This window comes from Pogona vitticeps, chromosome 14 (genome assembly GCF_051106095.1).
Source record: "Pogona vitticeps strain Pit_001003342236 chromosome 14, PviZW2.1, whole genome shotgun sequence".
In the NCBI taxonomy this organism is placed as follows: Eukaryota; Metazoa; Chordata; class Lepidosauria; order Squamata; family Agamidae; genus Pogona; species Pogona vitticeps.
Window position 1 is genome coordinate 20,026,800 of NC_135796.1, and position 23,974 is coordinate 20,050,773.

Genomic DNA, 23,974 nt, shown 5'->3' on the forward strand with positions numbered 1-23,974 from the left:
TCCCTGGGCTTGTGACCGGAATCCAGGGGAAAGAAGGTGGTTCATGAGACCGAGGCCTGAGGGAGGCAGATGGGGTGAGATCCTGGCCAGGGAAACGGCCTCCCTCAGCGGCCCTGATCCCCAGCTCGCCTCCTCCTCCTCCTCCTCCTCCTCCTCCTCCTCCTCCTCGTGTTCCACCCCGCCGCCCCCTCCTGCCTCCACGCCCACCTACCAGGCGGCGGCGGCGGCGGCGGCGGCGGCAGCACCGTGATCTTCCGGATCAAGAGGTGCCGGGGCCGAAGGAAGCCAGATCTCCTTTGCTCCCCTCCCCTCCCCTCCTAGAGGGAGGGAGGCTGGTTTCAGGGAGGAGGAGGAGCCAGGCGAGGGGGTCAGGGAGGGGGAGCCCCTCTGGGGGGCGCGGGGGGGGTCCCAGGCACACACAAACACACAGACACACACTCCCCCTTACCGACTGGGTTCCCTTCCCTGCGCAGGACGGACGCCTGGGAGGGAGATGCTGGGGAAGGGAGGACGGCCTCTCCCCTCCCAGGGGGCTGGGCGGCCTTTTCTCCGGGGTGGGGGGGGGCGAGGCCCAGGGACTCTTTCCGAGGGACTGAAGGAAAGTGACTTCTGGGCCCAGAAGGCCCACCGGGCTGGCGGCCCCCATGCCCGGCCCTCCTCGTTTTGCTCCCCTCTCTTCCAGCCCCCCCCCCAGAGGGACGAGGCTGGTCGTGTCTCCGCGGGCGGGGCCACCTGCCCGGCTCCTCATTCTGCCCCCCCCCGCAGCACCAGCGCCGGATGGAGGTCACGGGCGGGGGTGGGGGTGGGGGGCAGACAGGAGAAGGTGCCCGAACGGGTGGGAGAGCGGCCGGCCTGCCAGGAGCCCGTCGGGCTTCACGCCCCCCCGGCCAGGTGGGCCAGGTGAGCGGGCCCTCGAACCCAGGTCTCCCTGGCTCCGCCATCGCGGCTCTCTTCTTGGCCCTCGGCTGTGAAACCGTCACCTCCTGCGCCAGAAGGGACCGAAAGGGGGTGGGGGTGGGGGAGCAGGGGAGAGGCAGAAGTTCAACAGGTGGACTCTTTCCCCTCCTCCCATCTCTGAAGAGTTGCTCTCCTGCTGCCTCCGCTCAAAGGAAGGGTGGGTGGGGGGCTCTCCTGACAAAGTGTCTGCCCCCCCCAGCGGACACTTCCCTCCCCTCCCTCCCACTCCCCGGCCCCGCTTGTGCCTCATCCAGCCTTGGAGGGGGGTGCTCACCAGTCATTCATGCACGTTTTCAAGCACCGTTTCTTGGCCATGAGGGCCAGAATCTTGGTTCTCTTTGCTTGTTTTGTGTTTTAGCTGAACAGAAGCTCCTTGCGATGGACGGACGTCCTGTGCCAGGGGTGCCCCTCCCCCGGGGGTGCAGAAGGGAAGGCGCGGGAAAGCTGTGGCCTTACTGGTGGGGGCGATGTCCCTGCACACGGGAGGGGGGGAGCGGGCATTCAGCTGAATGGGGAGGCCGGCCCCTTCCCTCACCAAGATGCAAACACAGCCAGCCGTGGCCCTTCCCTTTGTGACCCCCGCCCCGCCCTTGGGACTCAGCCAACCTCCCTGCCACAGATTGGAACAGTGACTCGATGGGATTTTGGGACGGGGGGGGGGTTGCAGCCCAGAAAGCAACATTTCCAAGCTTTGCTTGCTTGGGAAACAGCAGGCCGGCTGAGAGCAGACGTGGCGGGGCTTGGCCGGCCGAGGGCGTCAGGAGCCACCCAAGGGTGCAGGGAGGGAGGGAGCACGCCACGGGGCCCCTGGCCATCCCTTTGGGCAAGTCCAGAGTTGAAGGCTAAGATTTGGTTTTATTTTTCATGGGCAGGGCTTGCCCCCCCCCGGCTGCCCCGACCACTTAAGACACCCATTTAGGGCCACGCTCTTCCACAGAGAAGCAGAAGGAAACCCCCCCCCCCAGCTCTCTGGGGTCTTCTCTGAATGACCTTCCGGCCAGCACAGCCGCTGGAATCCTGCGGGGGGGGCTGTAAAGGCGAGGTTTCCAGGCTCTGTCCTTGGTCACTTTTCCAGGACAGCAGAAGCATTCATGGGATGGAGCACTGTGCGCAGGTGGAAGGTATGCATGGCATGATGATGATGATGATGGGGAACGTCTGCCTGCCCATCAGAAACACCACAAGGGGGGCGGGCTGAACCGGGCTGCATCCCCCACATCTCTGTAAATACGCAAAAATACGAGCACAGTTTATATAAGGTATCTCAACGCTGAATGTCGGCACCTCCGCCCCCCACGCCCCAAAAGAGGGTTTAGCTGATCATGTTGAAAAATATTTAATCCCATCAATCTTATAAAAAGAGACCTACAAGGAAGGGAAACAGAATCCCGGTCACATTCCTGCCTCTCTCTCTCTCTCTTTCCCCCCCCCTTTCCGGCCCTCCCCCTTCCCCTCCCCTCCCTCTTGCAAAGGACAAAGACTTCCCCCCCCCAATGATGTCCCTTTTCTTAAAAGGAGAAAAACCCATAAACAGCCCCCAACGCCTCCCTCTTGACAATGGCAGAGATGCTAAGCTAAAACGGACGTTTAGAAAACATTGTCATGGTTACAATTTTCTCACAGATACAATTTTTTTGTTTGTTTTCATTTTTGTTTCTGTTTTACAAAGACAGGAACAGGGCGCCTGGGCAACCACTAATCCACACTTCCACATTATCCACACAACAGGAACTGGGGGGGCACCAGATTGGTGGGGGCAGGGGAGGGACTTTTCCACGAGAGACACACACACAGAGCATTCTTCTGGAGTCTTCGTCCTCCTGTGGAGCCGTTGGGATGGTGGAGGTGGGCTTCCTTTTCCCCCTGTTTCTCCCTCTGTGTGTGTGTGTGTTTTTTTTTCAGGGCCTTTGCATCCCAGGAGCAGAGAAGGTCTGGAGAGCAGGCCTTTCCGTGGGCTGAAGGGAAGAGGGAAGAGGCCCCTAGACCTGGGCACCTGTCCAGGTCGGTGAGTCATGCACGAGGGGGTTCCAAGCGGCTTTGTATTCGTGACCCAAAAGACCTTTGTGGCACCAGGGCAGCTCTTCACACACACACACGCACACACACACACACACACACATGCACACACACACACACACACACACACACACACACACACACAGACTTTTTGATCGGCAGAGACGAGGGTGCAAGGCTTGACCCGAAAGACTTTAGGGACAAGGTCTCCCACTCATGACCCAGAGTAATGCACAGGGTCTTGGGACTCTCGCTCCCTCCTCGGAGAAGTGAAAAGGGCCAGGGAGCCCACAGCCGGCCTGCTCTTGTATCCTTCCTTCCTTCCTTCCTTCCTTCCTTCCTTCCTTCCTTCCTTCCTTCCTTCCTTCCTTCCTTCCTTCCTTCCTTCCTTCCTTCCTTCCTTCCTTCCTTCCTTCCTTCCTTCCTTCCTTCCTTCCTTCCTGGGATTTGAGAGGCTAGACTCGGCTGCTCTCCCCTTAGAAGGCCAACCAAGCACTCAAACCTTCCCCAAGCCACTCACCTGGGGGGGGCGTGTGTGTGTTCCTGCTGCGATCCCCTACAAAGCTTCTGGTCGGGAATGCCCCCCATGTGATCTGGAACCACTAAGGCCACCAGAGAGTTAGTAACCAGGAGATGCGGCCCGATCTCCATCTTCCAAAAACCTTATTTTTCCACATTTTTCCAAACCAGTCAAAACCCACACAGTTTCACATCTATGATCAGAGACAATGATGACAACACAAACGATGCACACAAGGGACGGCCGGCCCCAGCCCCTTCCCTCTCTCCGCTGCCTCCTGCAACCCCTAACCTCCAGATCTGCGAACTTTCCGATGACCCTCCAAGCTTCCCCACAGGTTGGCACCCCTTTCCCTTCCTTGGCTTCGAGGGGAGCAGAACTGAACCCCAAGTCCTCGGGAAGGCTGCAGCAGCCAAGAGAGAGGTGCTCCCCCCCGTCAGGGGTCATTTTAAGGGGGGGGGTCTTGCCCCACGCCTCCTCTTCCTCAGCCAGAAGAAAAAGGTTCCCTCCTGCCAGGGCGGCAGCACCATTTCCCAGTCACTTTTTGTTTTTTTGGGGGGGGAGAGAAACTAAGAATAAGAAAACCAAACATGAACAAGCCACAGTGTCCCTTGTTTCACACAACCGCACGCACAAAGTAAGGTGGCCTGGTCGAGCCAGGCGTGGCTCCGAGGCCAGCCCAGCTCAGGCACCGAGCCTCCCGCCAGGGGGGGGGGGATTTTGGAGCACCGCCGGAGCAGAGTTTCACGATGGGGGAGAGGAAGGCGGCATCTCCGGCCGAAAGCGAAAGGGAAGGAGCCGCAGGCGCTCAGCCGACCTCGGCCACGGAGGGGCCCGGACTGGATCACTTGAAGAAGGTCTGGGAGGAGAAATTGAGACGGCGGCGCCTGGAGAGCGTCAGTCCCACGCGTGGCCGGCCTTATATCGACACTTCGTACTCGCGCGTTTCCTAGGAAAAGAAAAGGGCTCCGTGGTCAGGGGGGTGGCCTTTGCTCTGAAAGGGAGGCGTTTTCGCTTTTTAAACTAGGAAACCCGGTTAGACAAATTCAAATCTTCGGAAATATTTTTGGACAATACCTCCCAGGATCCCCCAGCCAGCCAGTCAGTGCAGTATGGGCTATGGAGTGCTGGATCTTGTAGTCTGTTTCCCCTGCCCACTTCTCCCACAAAGCCTTTCTAGGTCAGGAGCAAATCCTCAGAAACCAGCCGGGGTGGGAAGAAGGGCGTCAAGCCGTGTGAGCAAGGGCTCAGATCAGCCAGGCTTGGGAGAGGGCAGTGTGTGTGTGTGTGTGTGTGTGTGTGTGTGTGTGTGTGTGTGTGTGTGTGTGTGTGTGTGTGTGTGTGTGCACACGCATGACGCATGCGTGTGTGTCTGTCCTTTTCCCTCCATGGGAGGGGTCCCGCACGGGGCCCATCGGTCAGGCAACGGCCATCATTTCTCGCTTGTGAAGACCACGTGGGAATGGAGACTGGGTGGCCAGATCCGTATCTGGAGTGGAACCAAATCAAGGTGCCCTTTTGAGGGAGGAAAAAGAGGCCACTCACCCCGGTTTCATAAATGGGGTTGTCAAACTCGGTCTCCACCGTGATCTGACTGTACGGGTGGGAGTAGATGAGGGGAAGGCTCAGGCTGGAGTAGTACCGACACCTGCGTCAAATGGGGGGAGGGAGGGAGAGAGAGAGAGAGATGTCAATTCCCAGGTTCCAGCTGCAGAAGGAATCCACTGGGCAGCCCCCCCTTCCTCTTCCCAGCCTGACTGTGAGCTTCCCCCACCCCACCCCAAAATGACACTTTTGCTGCTTTTGTTCGGCTGCTAGAACTATAGAAATGGAAAGCATCCCCAGGGCAGCAACAACACAGCCCATCGTCCTGTGCCCACCCTTGCCCCAAAGAGAGGCATCCACACAACATCCCTGCCGGAGGCTTGGCCCACAGGCAGAGGTCAAGGATCCTGGAGAAAAGCCGACAGACCGTCCCGGTAAACCCCTATTCCTGACAGTACCTAAGCCTTAGCAAAGCTTGAAAGCCCCCCCCCCCCACACACACACACAGTGTAGGGAAGGGTGCATGCCTCTATAAATCCTGGGGTCTCTTGGCTGGGCCCTAAGGAGGGCCAGATCCTGCCCCCTCTTTCCTCTGCTGTCCTGGGCCAGGGGTTGGGAGGGAGGGAGAGATCACACACACACACACACACCCCATCGCTGTCTTTCCCACCTACCTTGTGATGTAGACGTAGGCTCCCCCGAGGAGCAAGGAGACCACCAGAACTGGGATGAAAATTGCCAAGGCCATGTTGCCCCCTTCCAGCGAGGTTTCTGCAGCAGCTTCGGCTACTAAAGAGAGAAGGAGCCCCATTACCTGCGACTTCCCTTCCCTGATTTGGCCGTCGGCAAAATACGACAGACCGGCGGGAACCCGAAGGGAGAGACGCCCCCATCCCGACCCGGCTCACCTTCCAGAGCGTGTTCAAAGCTGTCTTGATTCACTGGAAGAGAAGGGCAGGGGGGAGAGTCAGGCTGGGGGGTCGGCTGAGGCAGGGAAGCTGGGCTGGGAGAGGCCCCCCCTCACCCACCGTCCCCTCTCAACCTCTCGCCTCCGCTCCCTCCAGGCTGAGGCTACCTTTGCAAGTGGGGAGGGGCCCGCTCCACCGGGACGGCTGGCCCAAAATGCACTTGATGGTGACCTCCCCGAGCAGCTCAAAGCCCTCGTAGCACATGAAGGTCAGCGATTCGCCCGGCAGGTAGAGCCGCTTGTAGAGGATCTGGTAGCCGTTCTCCGGCAGCCCCGGGTTGTCGCAGGCCAGGGATTCCTCGGCTGGAACAAATGATACACACACACACACACACACACACACACACACACACAAATGGCATCACCAAGACCAGCTGCTTTCAGGCACCCCACCGACCTGCAACTGTGGTTGGCGCATCTCTTGACACTTTAAATCTATACAAGGGAAGTGACGGTTCTTTCTTTCTTTCTTTCTTTCTTTCTTTCTTTCTTTCTTTCTTTCTTTCTTTCTTTCTTTCTTTCTTTCTTTCTTTCTTAACAAGCCTGACCAGCTGCAGAAGAAGCTGGGGTCTGTGGGGGAGGGGGGGTCCCTTTGGAGCCTCCTGGCTAGCCCTAGCAGGCCCCCTCCTCCATGATGGGCTTCTTCCACCCACCTTGCTTTGAAAGGGCCTTCCCCCCCCCCCAGGGCCTCTATGTGTGCAACAGACACAGATTTAGGGGCACGTGCGCGAAAACCGTTGTTCTCGTCTCCAACAGGAGATGTGCATCTAGTTCTAGGGAAATGAAACTCTGGAAGGCCGGCTTGTCCCTCTGAGGTTTCTCTCTCCTGCATGGTGGTAGTCTGAGCAGGCGGGCAAGCAGGCAGGTGTGCGTCATTTCCACAGGAGGTGGGAGTGGATACGCGCACACTCCTCCCCCGAGGGGGGGGCTGAACTTACGCACGCAGCGTGGCAACCTCGACGTCCAGATGGGTGTCCCCGTTTCCCGACTGTAGCAGGTCAGCAGCGAGCTTCCTTCCAGCACAAAGCCCGGGTTGCAGGTGTACTGGATCGTGGTCCCGACAAGCAGCACCAGGTCGGAGATCAAGCGGGTCGAGTGCTCCACTTCCCCGGGGTCTGTGCAGTACATAACTGGGGCGGAGGCAGAAGGAGAGGAACCGGCACCGAACGCCGGGCGTTGAAATAGGAAGACTGCGGCTGGAGGGACCCACCCTGAACTCTGGAAGGCGAGGGGCTCCCCCCCACCCCACGCTAGCCCTGCTGCGGGCACCTGTGCCATCCTTTGTGAAACCTGGTCTGTCTTGCCCACAATCTCATCTCATTTGGAAACATCTAATTTTGCTTCTAGTCCTCAGGAAGGCATTGGAATCTGACAGGAGGGTTGCAGGAGGAACCTGCCCACTTGGGGGGATTTGGGAGTGGAGGTTGTTATTCAAAGGAGTAATTCATTCTGCTGGGCTCTGGCCAGATGGTGTTTCAGTACGGCCTCGGGTGGCCACATGCTTTCCTTAGCTGTGCTCCTGTGCCTTTCTCTAGACATCCAGACATATTAAAAAGGAGCTGGTGGGGGTTTTCTGGGTCAGCTGAGAGAGAGGGAGAGACAAAAAAAGCCGGGGCTGCTTAATTCCTTTGGACCACCTCTTGCTGGGGATATTGGGCTGCAACCTCTCTTTCAACTCAGAGTACCCCAAAAGAGCAGAGGGGGACCGGCCGGCACCCTTCCCGTGACTGCCAGCCCTGCGGGGCCCGTACTTTTCTCACAGAAGGGCGGGTCGCTGCTCCAGGTGAGGTCCCACTGGCAGGTGAGGGTTTCGCTGCCGACAATGTCGTAGCCGGGATCACACTGGTAGGTGATCTTGGCCTCTCGGACGAGCTCCGTGTGAGAGGTCGTCTTCCAGCCGTTCTGGATTTCGGGCAGATCCGGGCAGGAGTCGTTGCGCAAGACCTCTGCAGGCAAGGAGGACGTTATCATTAGAGACACAAGGAACGTGGAGACACCTCTGAGAGCTGCCACAGAACCACAGACGGTGGCCTTTGGGGGGGGGGTATAGAACAAACTCCTAGAATGTCCAATCCAAATATGGAAGAGGTAGCTCAGGAAAGCCCCCCCTTCCCGCCCCCCCGAGCTACATTCACCTCAATCAATGGGGAGGCATAAGCAGTGCAATTAATCCTGGAAATTGGGAAAGGCAAATTCCACAGGCCCTGTGGTAAGGCATCTAGATCAGCCGTAGTTCTTTGCCATTTCTAAATTCAGGGCCGCAATAGAGAAGAGGGACAGCTTTGCAATTAGAAGCGGTGCTGGCTTAAACAGTCAAGGACATCTGATTATGCTATGTTATTATTTCCTTCCTTGCTAGAAGTTGCATATCAGATAGTGCTTTTTTTTTTTAAAAAAGGTGGCCAATCATAAGGAAGAAATACATTGCTGTGTTCGCCTTTTGATGGTGCAGACGTGGCAGTTTTAAAGGACTGTATCTCTGCCAAGAGAACATTTTACAGCCTTCTAATCCTTCCTGTTGAATTGTGAAACTATTGTCTCCTGTGTTTCTGTCCTCCACCAGAGGAATCTTTCTCCAAGCGGGAGGGAATAGAGGGAGGGGAGGACCAGGGCCCCCACCCCGAGCGCACCCACCGATGTAGCTCATGATGAAGCCCTGGCCTTTTCCAAAAACAAGCCCCGCTGGGTCAGAGTGGAACTGGACGGTCAAATCCGGAGTGGAGGAATAGAGCTTCTGAGGCCCGCTGCTGCCCAGGTACTGTCCCAAGATGTGAGTGCTGAGGTCATCTCCGTCGTAGATGGTCAGGATGTCACTGTGGCTCAGGTTTAAGCTGCACGGTGTGGGTGGGAAGCAAAGAAAAACGAGGCGCGGTGAGCCCTGGAAATTCTCATGAGATATATGCCCCACCCCCTGGACCTTTTGTGTGTGCGCGGGGGGGGGGGTTCATGGTATTTTAGCACATTTCGTATTTTGAGGAGATGGTACCGCACCCAGAGCCCCTTGGCTGGTGTGTGTGTGTGTGTGTGTGTGTGGTGTGTGTGTGTGTGTGTGTGTGCAGGGCAGGGACTTGCGAGGAAACTGACTCTGAGAAACAGAACCCCTCTCTGGGCAACTGCTGCTTGCCTTTAAAGGCAGAGCGATGTGATCCAGGGACACCTCAAAGTTTGCACAGCCTAATGAAACAGGAAGGCTGGCTGACCTCAGCCAGTGGGGCAGCAAAAGGAGGATCGATTCCCCACCCCACCCCGCCCAGGCCATGTCCAAACGCAGCACCGTTGACTGGCTGGCCAGCAGAGGGCGCCCTCAGCCCAGGAATTGAAATTTTCCTCCAAGGTTTGAAGGGAGCCAAACCAAGGTGACCAAGGGCGGGCAGGCAGGCGGGCAGGCAGACGGTGGCACCGCTTGACGTTTCCGTCCGGATGAGGGAGTGAGGGAGGCGTGTGGATTTAGTCCCACATGGGGACCCGACAGGCTTAAGCAAACCGAGGGCTGGTATTTGCAAAGCTCCTTGTGCTCTTGAGCAGTAAATAATGGGGTGCAGAGCAAAGCAGAGCCCGTTTTCCTAAAAAAAAACAACACTCTGCACTCGCGGGCCTCTCTTGGAAGCCACGGATGCTCCAGGACTTTCCACCACCAGCCCAGATAAACGCCCACCCACATCCAAACCCCCCCCCTCCAACCAGTTTCCGAGGGGTTTTTGCCATGCAACAAGGGAAGGTTTGCTGGTTCGGTTAATATGCCCCAAAGGTGGAGAGGCGCTCACAGTTGGATGTCCAGGAAGATCCGCTTCTCCTCCCCCACGTGGACTGTCCAGACGCAGTCCTCCCCCTCCGTGTAGGGCTCTGGCCAGTTGGGGGAGAGGATCACCCCGGCTGCCGCGGAGAGTTCTCCTCCGCACGTGGCTGCAAGAAGGCACCGAGAGGGCCCCGGCTGAGTTCCCGGAGACCCTCCTGGGGTGGGCTGTGAGCCCCACACCCCAGTGCAGCTGGATCAGTGGCCCTCCCCACCCCACTGCATAGCATCTCCCTGGGACGAGGTCTGGCCCCACAGAATGAAAGGACAAGGGCCGCAGAGGGCCGCAGGGAAAGGCACTTCCCCCATGTGGGGAGGCAGAGGGCTCTAAGCCCACAGGAGACAGGCAGGCTGCCCTCCAACCCCACCCCCCCCACACACACCCGCAGGCAGAATCAAGAGGATTCTCCCATGGAAGGAGAAGGGGGGAGCTAGGCTTTGGCCCCTCCACCCCCAAGTGGGGGGCTCTGCCACGCTCTCCACCCTCCTCCACCCGGCGGCCCCCCTCACCTCGGCACAGGGGCTCCGTGTCGTTCCAGTAAGGGTCCCGGAGGTTGATGCACTCGATGACCGCCGGCCCCTGCTCCAGCGAGTAGCCCGGGTCGCAGGCGAACTCCACGAGGGCCCCGAGGCTGTACGTGGGGTCGGAGGTGGTGAAGTTCCCATTCTGAATGTCGGGCTCGTAGCAGTGGCCTTTCTCAAAGGCTGGAAGGGAAAAGCCTGAGCCTCAGCTAGAGGGCAAACCCCAAACTGGAATCATCTCCATTCGGGGGGGGGGCTTGAGGGCCCACCTAGGAAGTTTCCTGGACAAAAGGGCAGAATAGCCGAGCCCCTTCCACCCCCCCTCCCCACATTACACAGCCTTATATGGACCTTTAGGTCTTTGCACGTCCTCCAGGATAGGTCCCTTAGCCTGCAGCCCCAGCTAGAGCTGACCCATTGCATCCGTGGGATTTATACGCGCGTGGCCTCACCCGACATCCGTTCATTCTATGGGTCCTCCATCCTGGGAACTAGCAGGTGGACCTAAGCCATCTGGGTCTGTGTCCCTCAAAGCAAAACCCAAGGAAGGAAGCCGCCCCTTCTTCGTAGGGCAAGTCAGAGGCCGCTTGATGGCCCAGGTGAGCCCCAGCATGAGTTGGCCTTGGAGGCAGCGCCGTCGCTGGTTCACAACAGGCGATCTGGACAGAATCACAGCCTGGCTGTCATTGTCCCCCCCCCCCCAAACAGGCCTGTCTGTCTAGGGCAGCCCCATGGAGGGCAGGGGCTTAAGCCTCTTTCCCTTCCTGCTTGGGCTCAGAAAAGGAGCAACGGGCGCAAGAGGGATCCTCCCGGCTGCTCAGCCACAGGCGCTGTCCATGGTCCTGAAGAACAGTTCCATCTCTCTCTCTGTGTGCCTCCTGCTTGGGGAGACGGCAAACGGAAACCTGGGTTCAGGGTTTTCCCATGAAAAAGGCGCGTCCCTCCATGGGTGGAGGCAGAAAGGCTTGCTCAAGGGACTGAGGGCAGTGCAGTATGCATGGGGGGAGGGCCTCTTTGGTGACCCCCCCCTCAAAATCCTGCTTTTCCCCAGTGCACACCCAACTGCAGAATAACCCAGCGATTCTCCCTGCTTGGAGGTGGGGGTGGGGGGGGTGGCATCACATCACGGAGCCAGTTTCAGAGGGTAGATAAGATAAACAATCCTGCTGTTGCCACGTTGTATTTTATTCTGCTATAAACTGCCAAGATGAAATAAATGCATTTAAAAGAGGGGGTGCAGGTGGGGAGTGGGGTTCACCTTCGAAGCGGATGTTGAAAATGGGTCCCGCAGCCGGACCCTCTGCCATGAAGTCCACACGCAAGGTGGTCCCTTCGCTGATCACCCCCTCGAAGGGCACGCTGTCGCTCTGGCGGGAGTCGTAGAGGGCGGCCGAGCGATTGGTCTCCCCGCTATAGACGACCAGCCTGTGGGGAGAAGAAGGGGCAGGGGCAGAACTGGGGTCAGGACTGGAAGACGCTGCTTCACAGGCTGTCATCCCGGGGGGGGGGGCAGCACCTCCTGCCGTGGTCCAAAAAAGAAGCTTTCTTGGGTTCTGCTTGATGGGGAGGAAGACTCTCCTGGCCCAGGCCTGATCGAGGGAGGGAAGGAGGGAAGGAGGGAGGGAGGCCTCCGGAAAGGGGGAAGAATCTCCACCACCCTGTCCAGATCTCACAAAGAGTCCTATTACATGCTACAGCTCCCAGCAGCCCCCTTGGGTGCCAGGAGCTGTAGTCCAAAAGCCAGGGGCCACCAGAGGCCCTCGGGACAGCGCTGAGCCTTTTCCAGCGCTCCCAGATGCCTCTTGGCCACAAGCACCCCCAGAACAACCTTTCCTCAAAGAGGCTCCCCGTTCTCTCATTTGCCCGAATGATCCCAGCCCCAAAGGCCTCAGTCTTGCAAAAGGGCTGGGGGGGGCCTGGCTGCCTCCTCCCTCTTGCTGGGTGGCTCTTCTCTGGCGGACTGCCGCCTCCTCGCTTCCCACAAAACCTGGTCTGTTTCAGGGTTGGTGCTGTAAGGCCTTCTCCTCCTCACCTGCAAGGGGGGTCTGAGTCCCCATCCTCCCCCCCCCCCGCACGTGCCCTTTTGGCCAATTCTCTCTCTCCCTCCCACCCACCCCACCCCTTTTCCTGCCTCCTGCACTCTTGCGTGGAGCTGTTCCTTTGGAAAGGCTGTTAACTGTGGCCATAAACAGGTGTTTTACTCTCCCATTTCAGAACAGCTCATAAAGCTCCTTTATGGGCTGCCTCCAAGTTAGGTTTCTTTCTTCCTTTTTAAATGCTCCTTTAAACACAAGCATCAGTGGCCTTAAATGGGACCTTGTGCTCCAGGGCAATGTGCCTCTTGATTCACACCTTGGCCTTCCTTCCAACTTAATTCCTGGGAGGGAGGGAGGGAGGAAGGAAGGAGGGCTCAGGAGTCTTGCGGGGGGGGGGAGGTACTAGGCAAAATTGGGTCAGTAGAAATGTTTTATTTTTTTGGGGGGGGAGCAGAATTCTAGAAAAGGACTAGATGCATCCTTGGCAGCATCAGCCCAAACGAGTCGTCCCCCCCCCAGCCGTGCTGGACGACATCTGCAGTCACCCCCCCCCCGGTGGTGAGGGATAATGGGTGAAGCGGCTCAACCCACCCAGAGGGTGACATCTGGGGACTCCCTGTGCCCGGCCCCAAGGCAGATCAGCCAAAACCATGCTAGCAGGGGATGGTGGGAGCTGTAGTCTCCCCTCCAAACCCCTGTCCGTAGGCCAGCAACACCGTGGGGGGGGTGCCCAGAAGCCTCTCGCCGGCCCACCCACCCACCCCGTCTCCTCCTCGGTCTCTCCCGGAGCAGAGCCCTCACCTCTGTTTCTCTCCCAGCACCAGCTTCTCAAAATGCAAGTGCAGCTTCTGTCCCTGCGGTGCGCTGACGGTCCACACGCAAGCCACACTCTCGGTGCGGTTCTTCCAGCGAGTGGGTGCCAGGATCCGGCCGATGGTGGCGTTCTCCACCTTCCCTCCACAGGGTGCTGGAAGAGGGAAAGGTGAGAGCCGGGTGGGGTGGGGTGGGAGGAACCAGACAAGCCCTGGGCCTGCTTGGAGGATCCTGCCCCTCTGGCCCTCTGCCCCCCCTCCTCCGCCCCCCCGCCTTTGGCCCTACCTGAGCAGACGGGCTCCGGGGCGCTCCAGTGAGGCTTGGACGCGTTGAGGCAGCTCAGGGCATCGGCGCCCTCCAGCACGTAGCCCAGGTGGCAATGAAAACGGGCCACGGCGCCCGAGTGCAAGCCCATGACGGCCACTTCCCCAAATTCTGGCCTCCGCGGGAAGCTGCAGCTCAGCATGAACACTGCAAGGGGAGGCGCAGGCGTGAGAAGCGGGGCCTCCCCCTCCCCCAGGGGGCCCAGCAGGAGGCTGCTCTCCGGGCTGGCTGCTCAGGATCTGACCCCTTCTCCCTCTTCTTGGCCCTTAAATCAGACTTGAGCCGGGCATCCCTTCCAAGGAAGGACCGGTCCCCCAAAACAGAAGGCACATGGCCACCTTTTCCCTTGCAGCCCCCCTCCTTCCTCTGCTCAGGGGGATCGATTCCCCCCCTTCTTCCACTGTGTCACAGAAAGCCACGGGGGAAGCTTTGATTACAATCCATTTTCCAGGCTTTTGTCCTCCTCCTTTCCTTCTCTCTCTCTCTCTCCATCTCTCACCGTGGCAGTGCCTTTATTCCTGACCGACAGAGAAGAAGCTCACCTCCGCGGTTCGTGCAGGGAAGGACCCTAAAAGGCTGGAAGTCGCCCCAGAGACCAGGGGAACATGCCGGGGTTGTGGGGGGGGAGGCTCGTCACACACGCGGAGGAGCCCCTGGCCACCAACGCCCTTCCTCAGTGGGGCTGCCAAGGGGCTCGGCTCCACTCATGGGAGCAACAGCTGTGCCTGCGCCGTGGGGAGGGGAGGGGAGGGGGAGGGTGCCCCAAAGAAGACCCCCATTGGGGAGAAGCCGGGAGGGGGCCATGGCTTTGCCTCTGGAGAAAACGTCTCTTTTGGACGCAGGGCTGGGGGGGGGGGGCAAGGCCTCCGAGCCCCGGGTTGCTTCCCCAGATCCTCTGCATGGGTGTGGACAAGCAAGGCACCCCCTGCCCCACAGGGAGGGGGGGCAGAGGGGTTTTGTTTTTTGAGGCTGATTGCTGGCTGAGGCATGTGGGGCTCAGGGAACACTCTTGAAGGGAGGGAGAGAGAAGAGAGCACCCCAAAGAGAGAGAAGGCCCCCCCGAGGAGATCCCTCCCCTCCTCAGCCACGGGCTCTCCCTTCCCTCTTGCCGGGCCTTCCCCTCTTGTGGGGCTCAAGGGCCCCGGTGGCCCCTGTGGCCCCCACGGTGGGCTCCTTCTCTCCCACCCACCCCTCCGTGGCTGGCCCACCTCTGGGGCATCACCAGGACCTGCCCTCCCCATCTTAGGCGTCAGGCCCTGAAAAGTCAGGAGATGGGAGGGAAGCTGACCCCCCCCGGAAACCCTGCTGCTAACTGGGGTTGGGGGTTGGGGGAGGAACGCCTACAACTGGCCGTGGCCAATTAGGGGGTCCATCTGGGGAAGCCCCAAAGAGGGGACCAGAGCCACAGGAAGGCCCCCTTAGGTCCCCGGAGGCGGCCACGGCTGCTCTTCCGGCAACCCTCCCTCCCTCCCTCCCACCCGCCGGCCTGCCCAGTCCAAAGCCGTCACATTCAAACTGGAAGTTGTGTGTGTTGGGCAGGGCTCCTCCTTGGGGCCCAAAGGAGCTGCTCCCAACGGCCACCACCACCCCTCGCCCTCCCCAAGAGAAGGCGCCCCTTGCCTTGGTAATGAAGCTGGAAGGTCCCCATCTCCTCGTCCTGGAAGGTCTGGAAGAAGACCGAGATGGTGTTGGTCAGGCTTCGGATCACCTGCCCTTCCACCAGGAGCGTCTGGTTGGCCAAGACCACCAAGCGGTCGTCCTCCACCCCACGGATGGAGAGCACCTCCCCCTCGGACAGGTTCACGTTCTTCACCTTGACGCCCAGGAGAGAAGGAAGAAGAAGATGATGATGATGAAGACCGCCAGGGTTGAAGCAGGGGCACCAGAAGACACCCACCCGTGGACTGCAGGCATGGGGCTTGGTCTGAGGGCACAGTATTCACAAAGACACACGCAACTGGCTATTCTGTCTCGTCTTTTTCATCTTAATTGCTTTTTAAAAATATGATATTTATATAGTATCTTTTCAACTGTTGTTTGCTTTTAGTTCGCCTTGGGCCCCCTATGGGGGGGGGGGGAAGGCAGCAGATGAATAATATAAATTAAAATAAATAATAATGCATACAGTTCAAATAAACAAAGAGCCAGGGACATTCCCTTCCTCCAGGAAGGCTGAGATAAAAGAAGATGCCCTTCTCAAATTGGCTGCTTCCTCTGGACGAGGGAAGGACAACCGAACTGTTCCCTGTCCTCGTTTGCTTCACACCCTCAAAAATTTAAAAGAATCGGATCTGTCTTGCCAATGAAAAAGCTGGAAGAAAAAAAAAACACAGGCTAGGAAAAAACATCTCCGTCTGTTCTCGGAGGCTCCACTGAATCAGGGGAAAAACAGCCCCGCTCAGCATCTCAGAGATGATGATGATGATGATGCGTCAAGTCCTGGACAAACAAATGCTTTGGTTATTATTCAGGACGAGAGGAGAAGTAAAAGCACTTCACAGTAAATTCAAATCAATAAATACCCGCTTCTCATGATGGGAAGTGCCAGCTGTTGGCCATAACGCATCGACTGGGTGTTCACGAGGCCCCCCCCGCCCGCCCGTTGGTGTAATACGGCTACTTTCCCAGAAGAAGGCGGCGTTGCTCACGGCACAAGTCAGTGCATTCAGGTGGTTCTGATACTCAGTGGGGATGATGGGCAAGGCAGCTATCGGGCAGCAGTTCCACAGGTGGCTCACTCTGACTGGGACAGACTGGTGGCCCCTTGGGATCTGTCGGCAGCAACAACATCTTCCGAGGATTTTAAATGCAAGAGATGCTGGGAATTGAACCCAGCACTGTTTGGATGCCATAGTACGGCTCCTCCGTGGCCTGTGGGTTCAGTTTTAGACGCCATCACAGTCTGGGCTGTTTGGTTTTTTTAAATGGTATCTGACCCAAGAACATCAGAAGAGGTGTCCTTACCCACCCAACCCCTTTACCCAGAGCCAGCCAGCCGTGCTTTGGGGCAACCGGTCCTCAGCCCCACCAACCAGGCTCTGAAACCAACAGCACGGATGAAAAGACAAATGGCTGTTGTGGGTTTTTCGGGCTCTTTGGCCGTTTTTCTGAAGGTTGTTCTTCCTAACATTTCGCCAGTCTCTGTGGCCATGGGCATCTTCAGGGGACAGGAGTCGGAACTCTGTCTGTGTTCTGAAAACAGCCAAACAGCCCAAAAAACCTACAACAACCCTCTGATCATGGCTGTGAAAGCCTTCGAGAAAAGACACATCCCAGGAGAAAGAAGCGATGAGGCTTCAGCAAAGACAGAAAGCATACTCAGGCATCAAGAAAAGCAGATATAATGGAGGCTGAAGAAAGCACAATTGTTCTCCAGAGACAAAGAGTAAATGCCCAGGGAACGCAACAGGAAGCCCCCCCTCTTAGATGGGAAGGGGCCTGGGGGGAGCACTAGGACCCCTGGGAGCCCGGATTAGGTCTCTTCCCATCCTCTCCTGCCCCCCCCAAAGGGAATTCCAGCCGCATTTCTGGATCTAGCCGTGGCAGAAGCTGGCGACTAACAGGCACAGCTCAGGAGCCTCCATGTGCCAGGGACATTTCTCTCTGGGTGTGTGTCAGCCAGGAGAGCTGGAGCGAGGCCTTTGGGGGCTGTTTGGGTGAGGGACTGTTGGGGGAACCACCTCTCCCCCCCCGCACGCATGCACGCACGCACGCACACACGCACACACACACACACACACACACACACACACACACACAGACACACACACAGAGCTCCAGAAGCACAAAGGCCTTGTGAAAGCCCATTTCTCCTGCCAGCCGGTTGCCCGGATCAGCTTAGTGGTTTCCTTTTCTTTCCTCCTTCTTTATCCCTTAAGCTGGAGGGATACGATAAGGGTGACCCCTGTCCAGGCTGGGAAATGTTTGCCGCTACAGCCTGGCAGATGTTGTTCTGGCTGCGTGGCCTGATGACCTGGCTGCTTCTCTCTGCACACCCACCCACACCCCTTGGAATATCACTTGGGAGGGCTTTCGGAGCCCTCTCTCTGCGTTGCTCCTACCAAGAGCGGGAACCGCCCCTGGTGTGGATGCGCACGCGTGGGGGGGGGGGAAGAGACGTGCTCCCTGCATGTCGCTTACAGAGGCTAACCCCACTGGGAAAGGGAAGCAAGACAGAGGCCCCCACCACAAGACCTTCAAGGCTAACGGATTTCATGGGCACGCCTGGGGGCCTCATCCTGCAATGTGCCGGTTTCTTCAAGGCCAGAGAACACTTTCTCCTGTTCATGGAAACCAGAGGCTTGGCAGGATTAAGACAGCACAAGACGCTGAGCCCAGATCAAGAGGCCGGTTTGGAGAGGCAGGACTGTTTCTCCGTTAAAATCAAACCAGTCCAAGACTTGTTGCCCATCTGGGCCAAAAGAGAGGTCAGGGTGGGATCCAGGGAATGTGTTTGGCACATCAACCTGACTCTCTGGCCCCACCCCCACCCCCACCCCAATCCAGCATCTCTGTCGGTGACCTCTCAGTCGGGGGGGGGGAGCAGCCCCGAGGTCTCTGGTTGACCTGCAGCTCCGAGGGCAAGCCCACGCACGGCCAGACCCCTTTTGGGGGCTTCTCTGCCAAGACCTCGGCATCAGCCTGCCCTGGAGGATGCCCCTCATGAGTCTGGTCAGCCACCGACAGCCAGTGTTGGAAGTCCCTGCGGAGGGAACGAACGGAGCCTTGGACATGCCCCCCCCATACACCCCATCAGACGAAGCAAGGGGGTCTTCCAGGAGGAAGAACCATGACAGCAACAGCCGGGTGTTTAGATGGAGGGTTCCCGTTGCTCTGGACAAATGGCCAGGAGGTTTGCCTCTGGGCCTTTCTGGTGGGCGTCCGGCACCTTCCGTCCAGCCGTCTGCCTTGCGGAGACCTTGATGGAGGAGGGGAGCCCCTTGCCACAGAAGCCCCCCCCCCCGCAGACTTGCCGCTGGCTAGTGGCAGGAAGGGGGCGCCCACGTGGGCAAGCTGGGGGCCGCTTCCAGGCTGTTCTTTTGCCTTGAGCAACTGGAATCCGGCCAGCTCGAAGGTGTCGGAGAAGCTAATTTTCTGCTCCATTAAAATCTTTGTCTTTTGTCACCTGGGTCGAGCCAGGAGGTAACGTTTGTGCCAAGCAGAGGACAAAAATCGCCCCCCCCCGGCTGCAACTTTTCCTGGGCCTTAAAAAAAACAACAACCCGACACTAAACATTCAAGGCCTGATTGTGAAAATGCCTGGGCATTCAGACAGGCTGAGAAGTCCCGTTGTTCAGTCCTGTTGAGGTGTGTTTGAGGGAGAGGAGAACAGGTGGTGAGAAGATGAGGGTGCTTTGCACATGTTCAGAGGTACACGTCTTAATCCCAAGCACTTTTCAGAGGTGACACAGAAACAGGACTCGGGGCTGAGCCAGGAAGAGATTTGATCACATGAGACATAAATGCATCTCTGTGAAATAATCAGGGTACAGTCGCTCCTTGTATGTCAAGAGAGGAAAGCATAATGAAGTTACATTTCAAAAGGGAGGGGGAAGCAGGAGGGAGGGGGCAAGCCTAAATCCACTTGCGAAGCCCAACAAGAGGTGGCTCACCAAATCGAGTGCTGAATGGCAAACCAGCAATCCCTTCTCGTTGTTTGCAACAGGATTGAGGCCAGCGTGACTCCGGTGCTGCAATGAGTCACATGTCCCTAGTTACTTGGAAACAGGCGTTTTCCCCCGAGCATTTTCCTTACAGGGATTCTTCCATGTTTCATGCCATTCTTGATGGCAGATGCTTTCCCCCAGAAGAGCAGGGGAAATGCGACTGGCCAAGCAAGGAGGATGGCCATGCATTCCTTTGGAAGCAGGATAAGGGGCAGTGGGGGGTTGAGGAAAGGGCCTTTGTGCAGAAGCAAGCCTTAAGAGCCCCCCCCCCCCGGTCAGCTTCTCGCTCTGCCCTGCTCCTCCCTTTCCCCACATCCTACCTGCAGCTCCACCCCATATCCCGTGTAGACGGTCACGTTGTACGTGCACTCCAGGAAGTGGCTCCTCGGCAGTGGCGGGTAATCCGTGGAGTCGATGTAGCCCTCGGGCTCGTAGAAGTTCACCCTGCAGAGACCTGAAGGGAAGGGCCGAGGTCAGCAGAGAGCGTGCGCCCGCGCCCTGCTTCGGACCCCTTGCCAAACTCTCCCCCAGAAAGCCTTCCCAGGAGTCACCCTTTCCTTGGTTAGGGCTCGGACTGCGTCCAGTCCTGGCGGTCCTCTTTGGGGACGTGTGTGTGTGTGTGTGTGTGTGTGTGTGTGTGTGTGTGTGTGTGTGTGTGTGTGTGTGTGTGTGTGTGTGTGTGAGTGAGTGAGTGAGTGAGTGAGTGTGTGTGTGTGAGAGAGAGAGAGAGAGAGAGAGAGAGTGAGTGAGTGAATGCTTGGGCACGAAAGAAGTGGACTCAGACGCTCTCTTTGTTTATCCCCTTTTACTGACCCCCCCCAATTGCCGCCCACAATTGCGGTTCTTCCTTTCCCATTGCATAAGAGGAGGCTGAGTTTTCTCCTGGGGGGGCCCTTCCCTTCCCCTCCCCTCCCCTCCCCTCCCGTCCCCTTCCCTTCCCTTCCCACAGTTCAAAGGTTCTACACAAAGTTAAGCAAACCAACCCAGGGGCCATTTAATGTCTCCACCTACCCTATCACAGCTGGTTTGTGCTGAAGAAGCAGGGAAGGCCACGGTTCTTGGACTACAGCTTCCAGGCTCCCCTCGGCCACCCTAGCCACCAATGATGTTGACATGGGGATTCTGGGAGGTGTAGTCCGAAACCATGGCCTCCAAGCTGGGGCTGTAAGAGCCCCAAAACCTCAGAGGAACGGAATCAGGGAAGGTCCCCGAGGGCTCCCCACTTGGGTCACTCAGCCCCCCCCCCCCGAATGCCAGAGGCCACCGGAGTTTGGGCTTGGCGCTTATTCTGGGCAATGCCACGCGCGCATCAGCGAACGCTCGAAACACCTTACTTGGCGGTGGCTCGGTGGTGACCACCGTGGTCGTGATGGTGGTGGGCGTGGTGGTTCCATGACCTTCGCTGGGCACAGCTCTTGTCTGCGCCTCATCCTTGGCGCTCCCGGCCTTGCTGGCAGCTGCCGCCTGGATGACCCCCTCGTGAAAGGCGGCCCCAGGCTGCCCTGTGGCGCCTGGACTTGGAGGAAACACCCGGGGGGCGATCGGCGGTGCCGTGAAAGGCGAGATCTGCAGGCGGGAATGCCTGGTGGCCCCAAAGCCCGCTGCCTTGCTCGCCCAGGAGGTCTGCTCGGGCAGGGTGGGGTGACCGCTGTGAGCCACGGCTGCCATGTCCCCCTCCTCTGCAAAAAGGGGTGGGATGTCTGTGGACACGAGCGCCCGTAAACCGGTCGGGCTGGGCCGAGCCACCGCGGCTGCGGTTCTGAGTCTCTCGTGCTTCCTGGAGGCGCTCCCTTGTTTGGAAGAGGAGGGCTTCCTCCTGGACGGCAGGATCGGTCTCAAGCCGGCGTCTGGGAGGGCGGTTGGCTCTGTGGAGGCCCCCATGTGAGGTGAGATGGTCTTCTCTGCCAGAAGAGGGTCCAAGGTGCCTCCTGTAGACTGGACAAAGCTTGCCAGGGGGGGATCCCTAGGGCCCCCATTTCCTCTGGGAAGGGCGTGGGTTGTGAGTTCCTCAGAACGGTGTTCGAAGGCTTGGGGGGAGTCGGTCTTCTCCCTGGAGTTCACATCTGTAAGAGAAAGGCAAGAGAAGGGCTTAAAACCCTGCAGGTGAACTTGCCTTGAAAGGCAGGAGGGCAGGATTTGCATCCAAGCCCCTTGAGGAGACTCATTTCTCCGGAGCCCCTCTGCTGCTGCACCCTCTCTCTCTCTCTCTCTCTCCATCCTCCCTTGAAGGGAGAGGGGTAGAGCTTTAGAGCGAGAGGGGATCCATCACCGGCCATTCCCAGGGAAGCCGAACAACGGTTCACCTCCAGAGGAGGTGCGTCTCTACAATGGAAAATGTCAATAGTGTGTTTTCGTTGTGTAAAAGCCAACTATTGTCAACCCCCTAATAACCAGCCTTTTGTGTGTTGCTCATTGTGACCAACGCAACCCCTCCTGCTCTTGTCTTTCCAGTGGGCTCAATTGAGAGTTCTAAATTTCTGTAAGCAGAGCTGGGCGGCAGGCAGGATGAGGCCTCTGCTCTTGCCCACAAGCACACACACACACACCCTCTTCCCCTGCTGTTCAGGGAAGTTCGGGGGCCCTGCTAAAATCTTTGTGGGGATTCTCAGGAACTTGATGCGAGAGAGTTTCCAGCCAAGCAGCTGCTCCGCCGGCCGCCGTGTTGGCTTTCGGGAACAAGAGAAGAGGCTTCTGATCCGACCACCAGCCGCCTGGGGAGGATCGGCCCAATTGCGCTGATCCCTCGCCTGTCTTAGAGAAAGCGAGCGATGGGTAGTAGGCGACGGCGGGGGTGGGGTTGATTAGAGGGATTGGGCTCTTAATGAAACCTGTGAAGTTTTCATGTCCAAACAAATCCAAGGCAGATTAATCACTGCAACGTGAGCCAAGGAGATTAATTGGTATGAAATACCGATTTATTCTTGGATGAGGCTCAGCAAACAACACGGGGCATCTCCAGGACGGGAGGGATCAGCCTTAGCAGAAGCACGGAAATCAACGCCCGCCTTTTCTAGGGAAGCCAGAACTGGGCTATTATTATAGACCAGGAAGGGAGGGGGAAAGATGAAAACAAACCGACAGACAAACAGACAAACAGAAAGCCCTCTGAAACAAGTCGGCACTGGAAGGGGCTACCTTTTCCCCTCGTTCTCTGGGTATAATCGAGGTGCAAGCCCTCTGTTCCCACAAGCAGCCAAGAGGGACTGCAGGGGCTGGGGATCTTGAAGAAGACCCCACCTGAGGCTCCCTCCATCTGGAGAGGGGCACAGTCAGAGAGGAGGGGTCCCTTCAACAGCCAGGCCCCAAGTGGTTTAGGGATGCTCCAGGCCTCAAGGAGTATGTAGAACTAGATCGGCTAAGCAACCAGCAACCAAGGCACCCTTTTCGGTATCGCTGAAGAGCTATGAAGAAGGATAGTTGTAGGGCTTAGGGGGTAATGGCCAACACCCTTGCAAGACATGAGCCTTCAGTGTGATGCTGCAGCAGAAAGGCTCAAGACCATCCTCAGCTTGCCAGCCATACATCAGTTGCATGGTTCAGTTTTGTGTGCATGCCTTTTAACCAGAGCAAAGTAAATATACCTTCCCCGCCCCTTAACTCCGCAGAGAAATAGGCAGACATGTAATTTGTAACAAGTAAAAGGCCCCATTTGAAAGCTTGCCTTCTGGCTTGCCTGCGCCTGGCACAAGGGAGGCGGGCTGGGGGAGGATCCTGCTCTTCCCCCCCCCCATCAGCCGCCCTGCCTTCAATGCAGACACGCTGGCGATTAAAGGGCAGCACAGTTGGTACCAAGTGGTGACAATCTCGTGGGCCGAGAGGGAAAGCAGCCAGGCCAGCAGGAGCCTCCTGGTTTCCATAGTTTTCTTTCGGAGAGAAGAAAGGCAGCGAAAGTCTGGCGCAGGCAGGGCGGGGGGGGGGGGTAGGTGCAGGCGTTTTCCTTCTCTGAATGCCTCTGGCACGCCGAGGGCCTCCTGCCTTCGGGAACTGGGTTGCACAATGGCCCTGCGCGCCCACCTACGCGCCCCCCACTCCGGAAAGGCCAGCCTAGTTTTGTCAGGAGGGGGCCTTCAGAGACATACAGAGGCCCCCTCCCCGAGCCTTTCAGCAAAGCGAAACCACCCACGGGAATAATTTCCACGCACAGGTTAAAAGAGAGAGAACGAGGGGCCCGGCGGTGTCAGAATGAATCAACGGGCACGCTGCAGACAGCCCCCAGCCTCTCCCCCCCCCCCCTTGGTGCCTTTGCCGTTTGCTCTCCTTGCCTTTCTTCCCCAGAGGGAATGAACAAGGGAACAGGACTGGAAAGGATGGTCTGCGGGGAGGGGGTGGGAAGAGGGGGGGTGACTACTTTCCATCTCGCTGCTTTCAAAGGAGTGCCTGCCTCTGAGGAGAACGGTCCCTTCCCTGCCTTCCCTGTGTAGCAGCAGGGCCTACCGGTCCCAGATTTTTGAAGCCCACCACTTCGCCTCCTGCATCTTGAGGGTTAGCCCTCTGCCGGGGTGTTGTTTTCGTCAGCACAGGCCTGGCAACGAGGCCATTGCAAACAAAAAGAATCATAAAGGTATCCTTTTGCAGAGGGAATCCCTGGCCTGGCCATCCTGGCCATCTTTGAGGTCAGGACGGATCATGGAGATGGCCCTCAGAGCGCTCTTCTCAGCCGGGAACCTGGCAGTCCCTCGCCTGTCCTTGGTTCGTGGGCTGAGAGGGGTCCCCACCCAAAACACCCCCTTCCCAGATCCAGTGAGGGACGGGAGGGCCAGGCGTTGGCGCAACAGGCCAGCCTGGGAACAGCCCCACCGCCCCGGGCGTTTCAAC

General features: G+C 58.1%; 1 protein-coding gene across 2 annotated transcripts in view; it reads right to left on the bottom strand.

Moving 5' to 3' along the window:
* Window positions 1-4,086: 4,086 nt before the first annotated feature.
* Window positions 4,087-23,974, bottom strand: part of SEZ6L (seizure related 6 homolog like) — a 37,825-nt gene continuing 17,937 nt past the window's right edge. Inside the window, exons 2-17 of one of the 2 annotated variants that reach the window (XM_078381866.1) lie at window positions 20,494-21,222; window positions 19,480-19,613; window positions 15,114-15,306; window positions 13,455-13,640; window positions 13,158-13,323; window positions 11,579-11,745; window positions 10,309-10,503; window positions 9,770-9,908; window positions 8,640-8,836; window positions 7,757-7,951; window positions 6,944-7,135; window positions 6,114-6,308; window positions 5,947-5,979; window positions 5,713-5,827; window positions 5,039-5,141; window positions 4,087-4,442 (exon numbers count right to left, since the gene is read on the bottom strand). In XM_078381866.1, the coding sequence (XP_078237992.1) occupies window positions 4,413-4,442; window positions 5,039-5,141; window positions 5,713-5,827; window positions 5,947-5,979; window positions 6,114-6,308; window positions 6,944-7,135; window positions 7,757-7,951; window positions 8,640-8,836; window positions 9,770-9,908; window positions 10,309-10,503; window positions 11,579-11,745; window positions 13,158-13,323; window positions 13,455-13,640; window positions 15,114-15,306; window positions 19,480-19,613; window positions 20,494-21,222 (2,969 nt within the window). In that variant the 3' untranslated portion in view covers window positions 4,087-4,412. The remainder of the gene's footprint in view (window positions 4,443-5,038; window positions 5,142-5,712; window positions 5,828-5,946; window positions 5,980-6,113; window positions 6,309-6,943; window positions 7,136-7,756; window positions 7,952-8,639; window positions 8,837-9,769; window positions 9,909-10,308; window positions 10,504-11,578; window positions 11,746-13,157; window positions 13,324-13,454; window positions 13,641-15,113; window positions 15,307-19,479; window positions 19,614-20,493; window positions 21,223-23,974) is intronic. The other variant, XM_072983138.2, reaches the window with a different exon arrangement.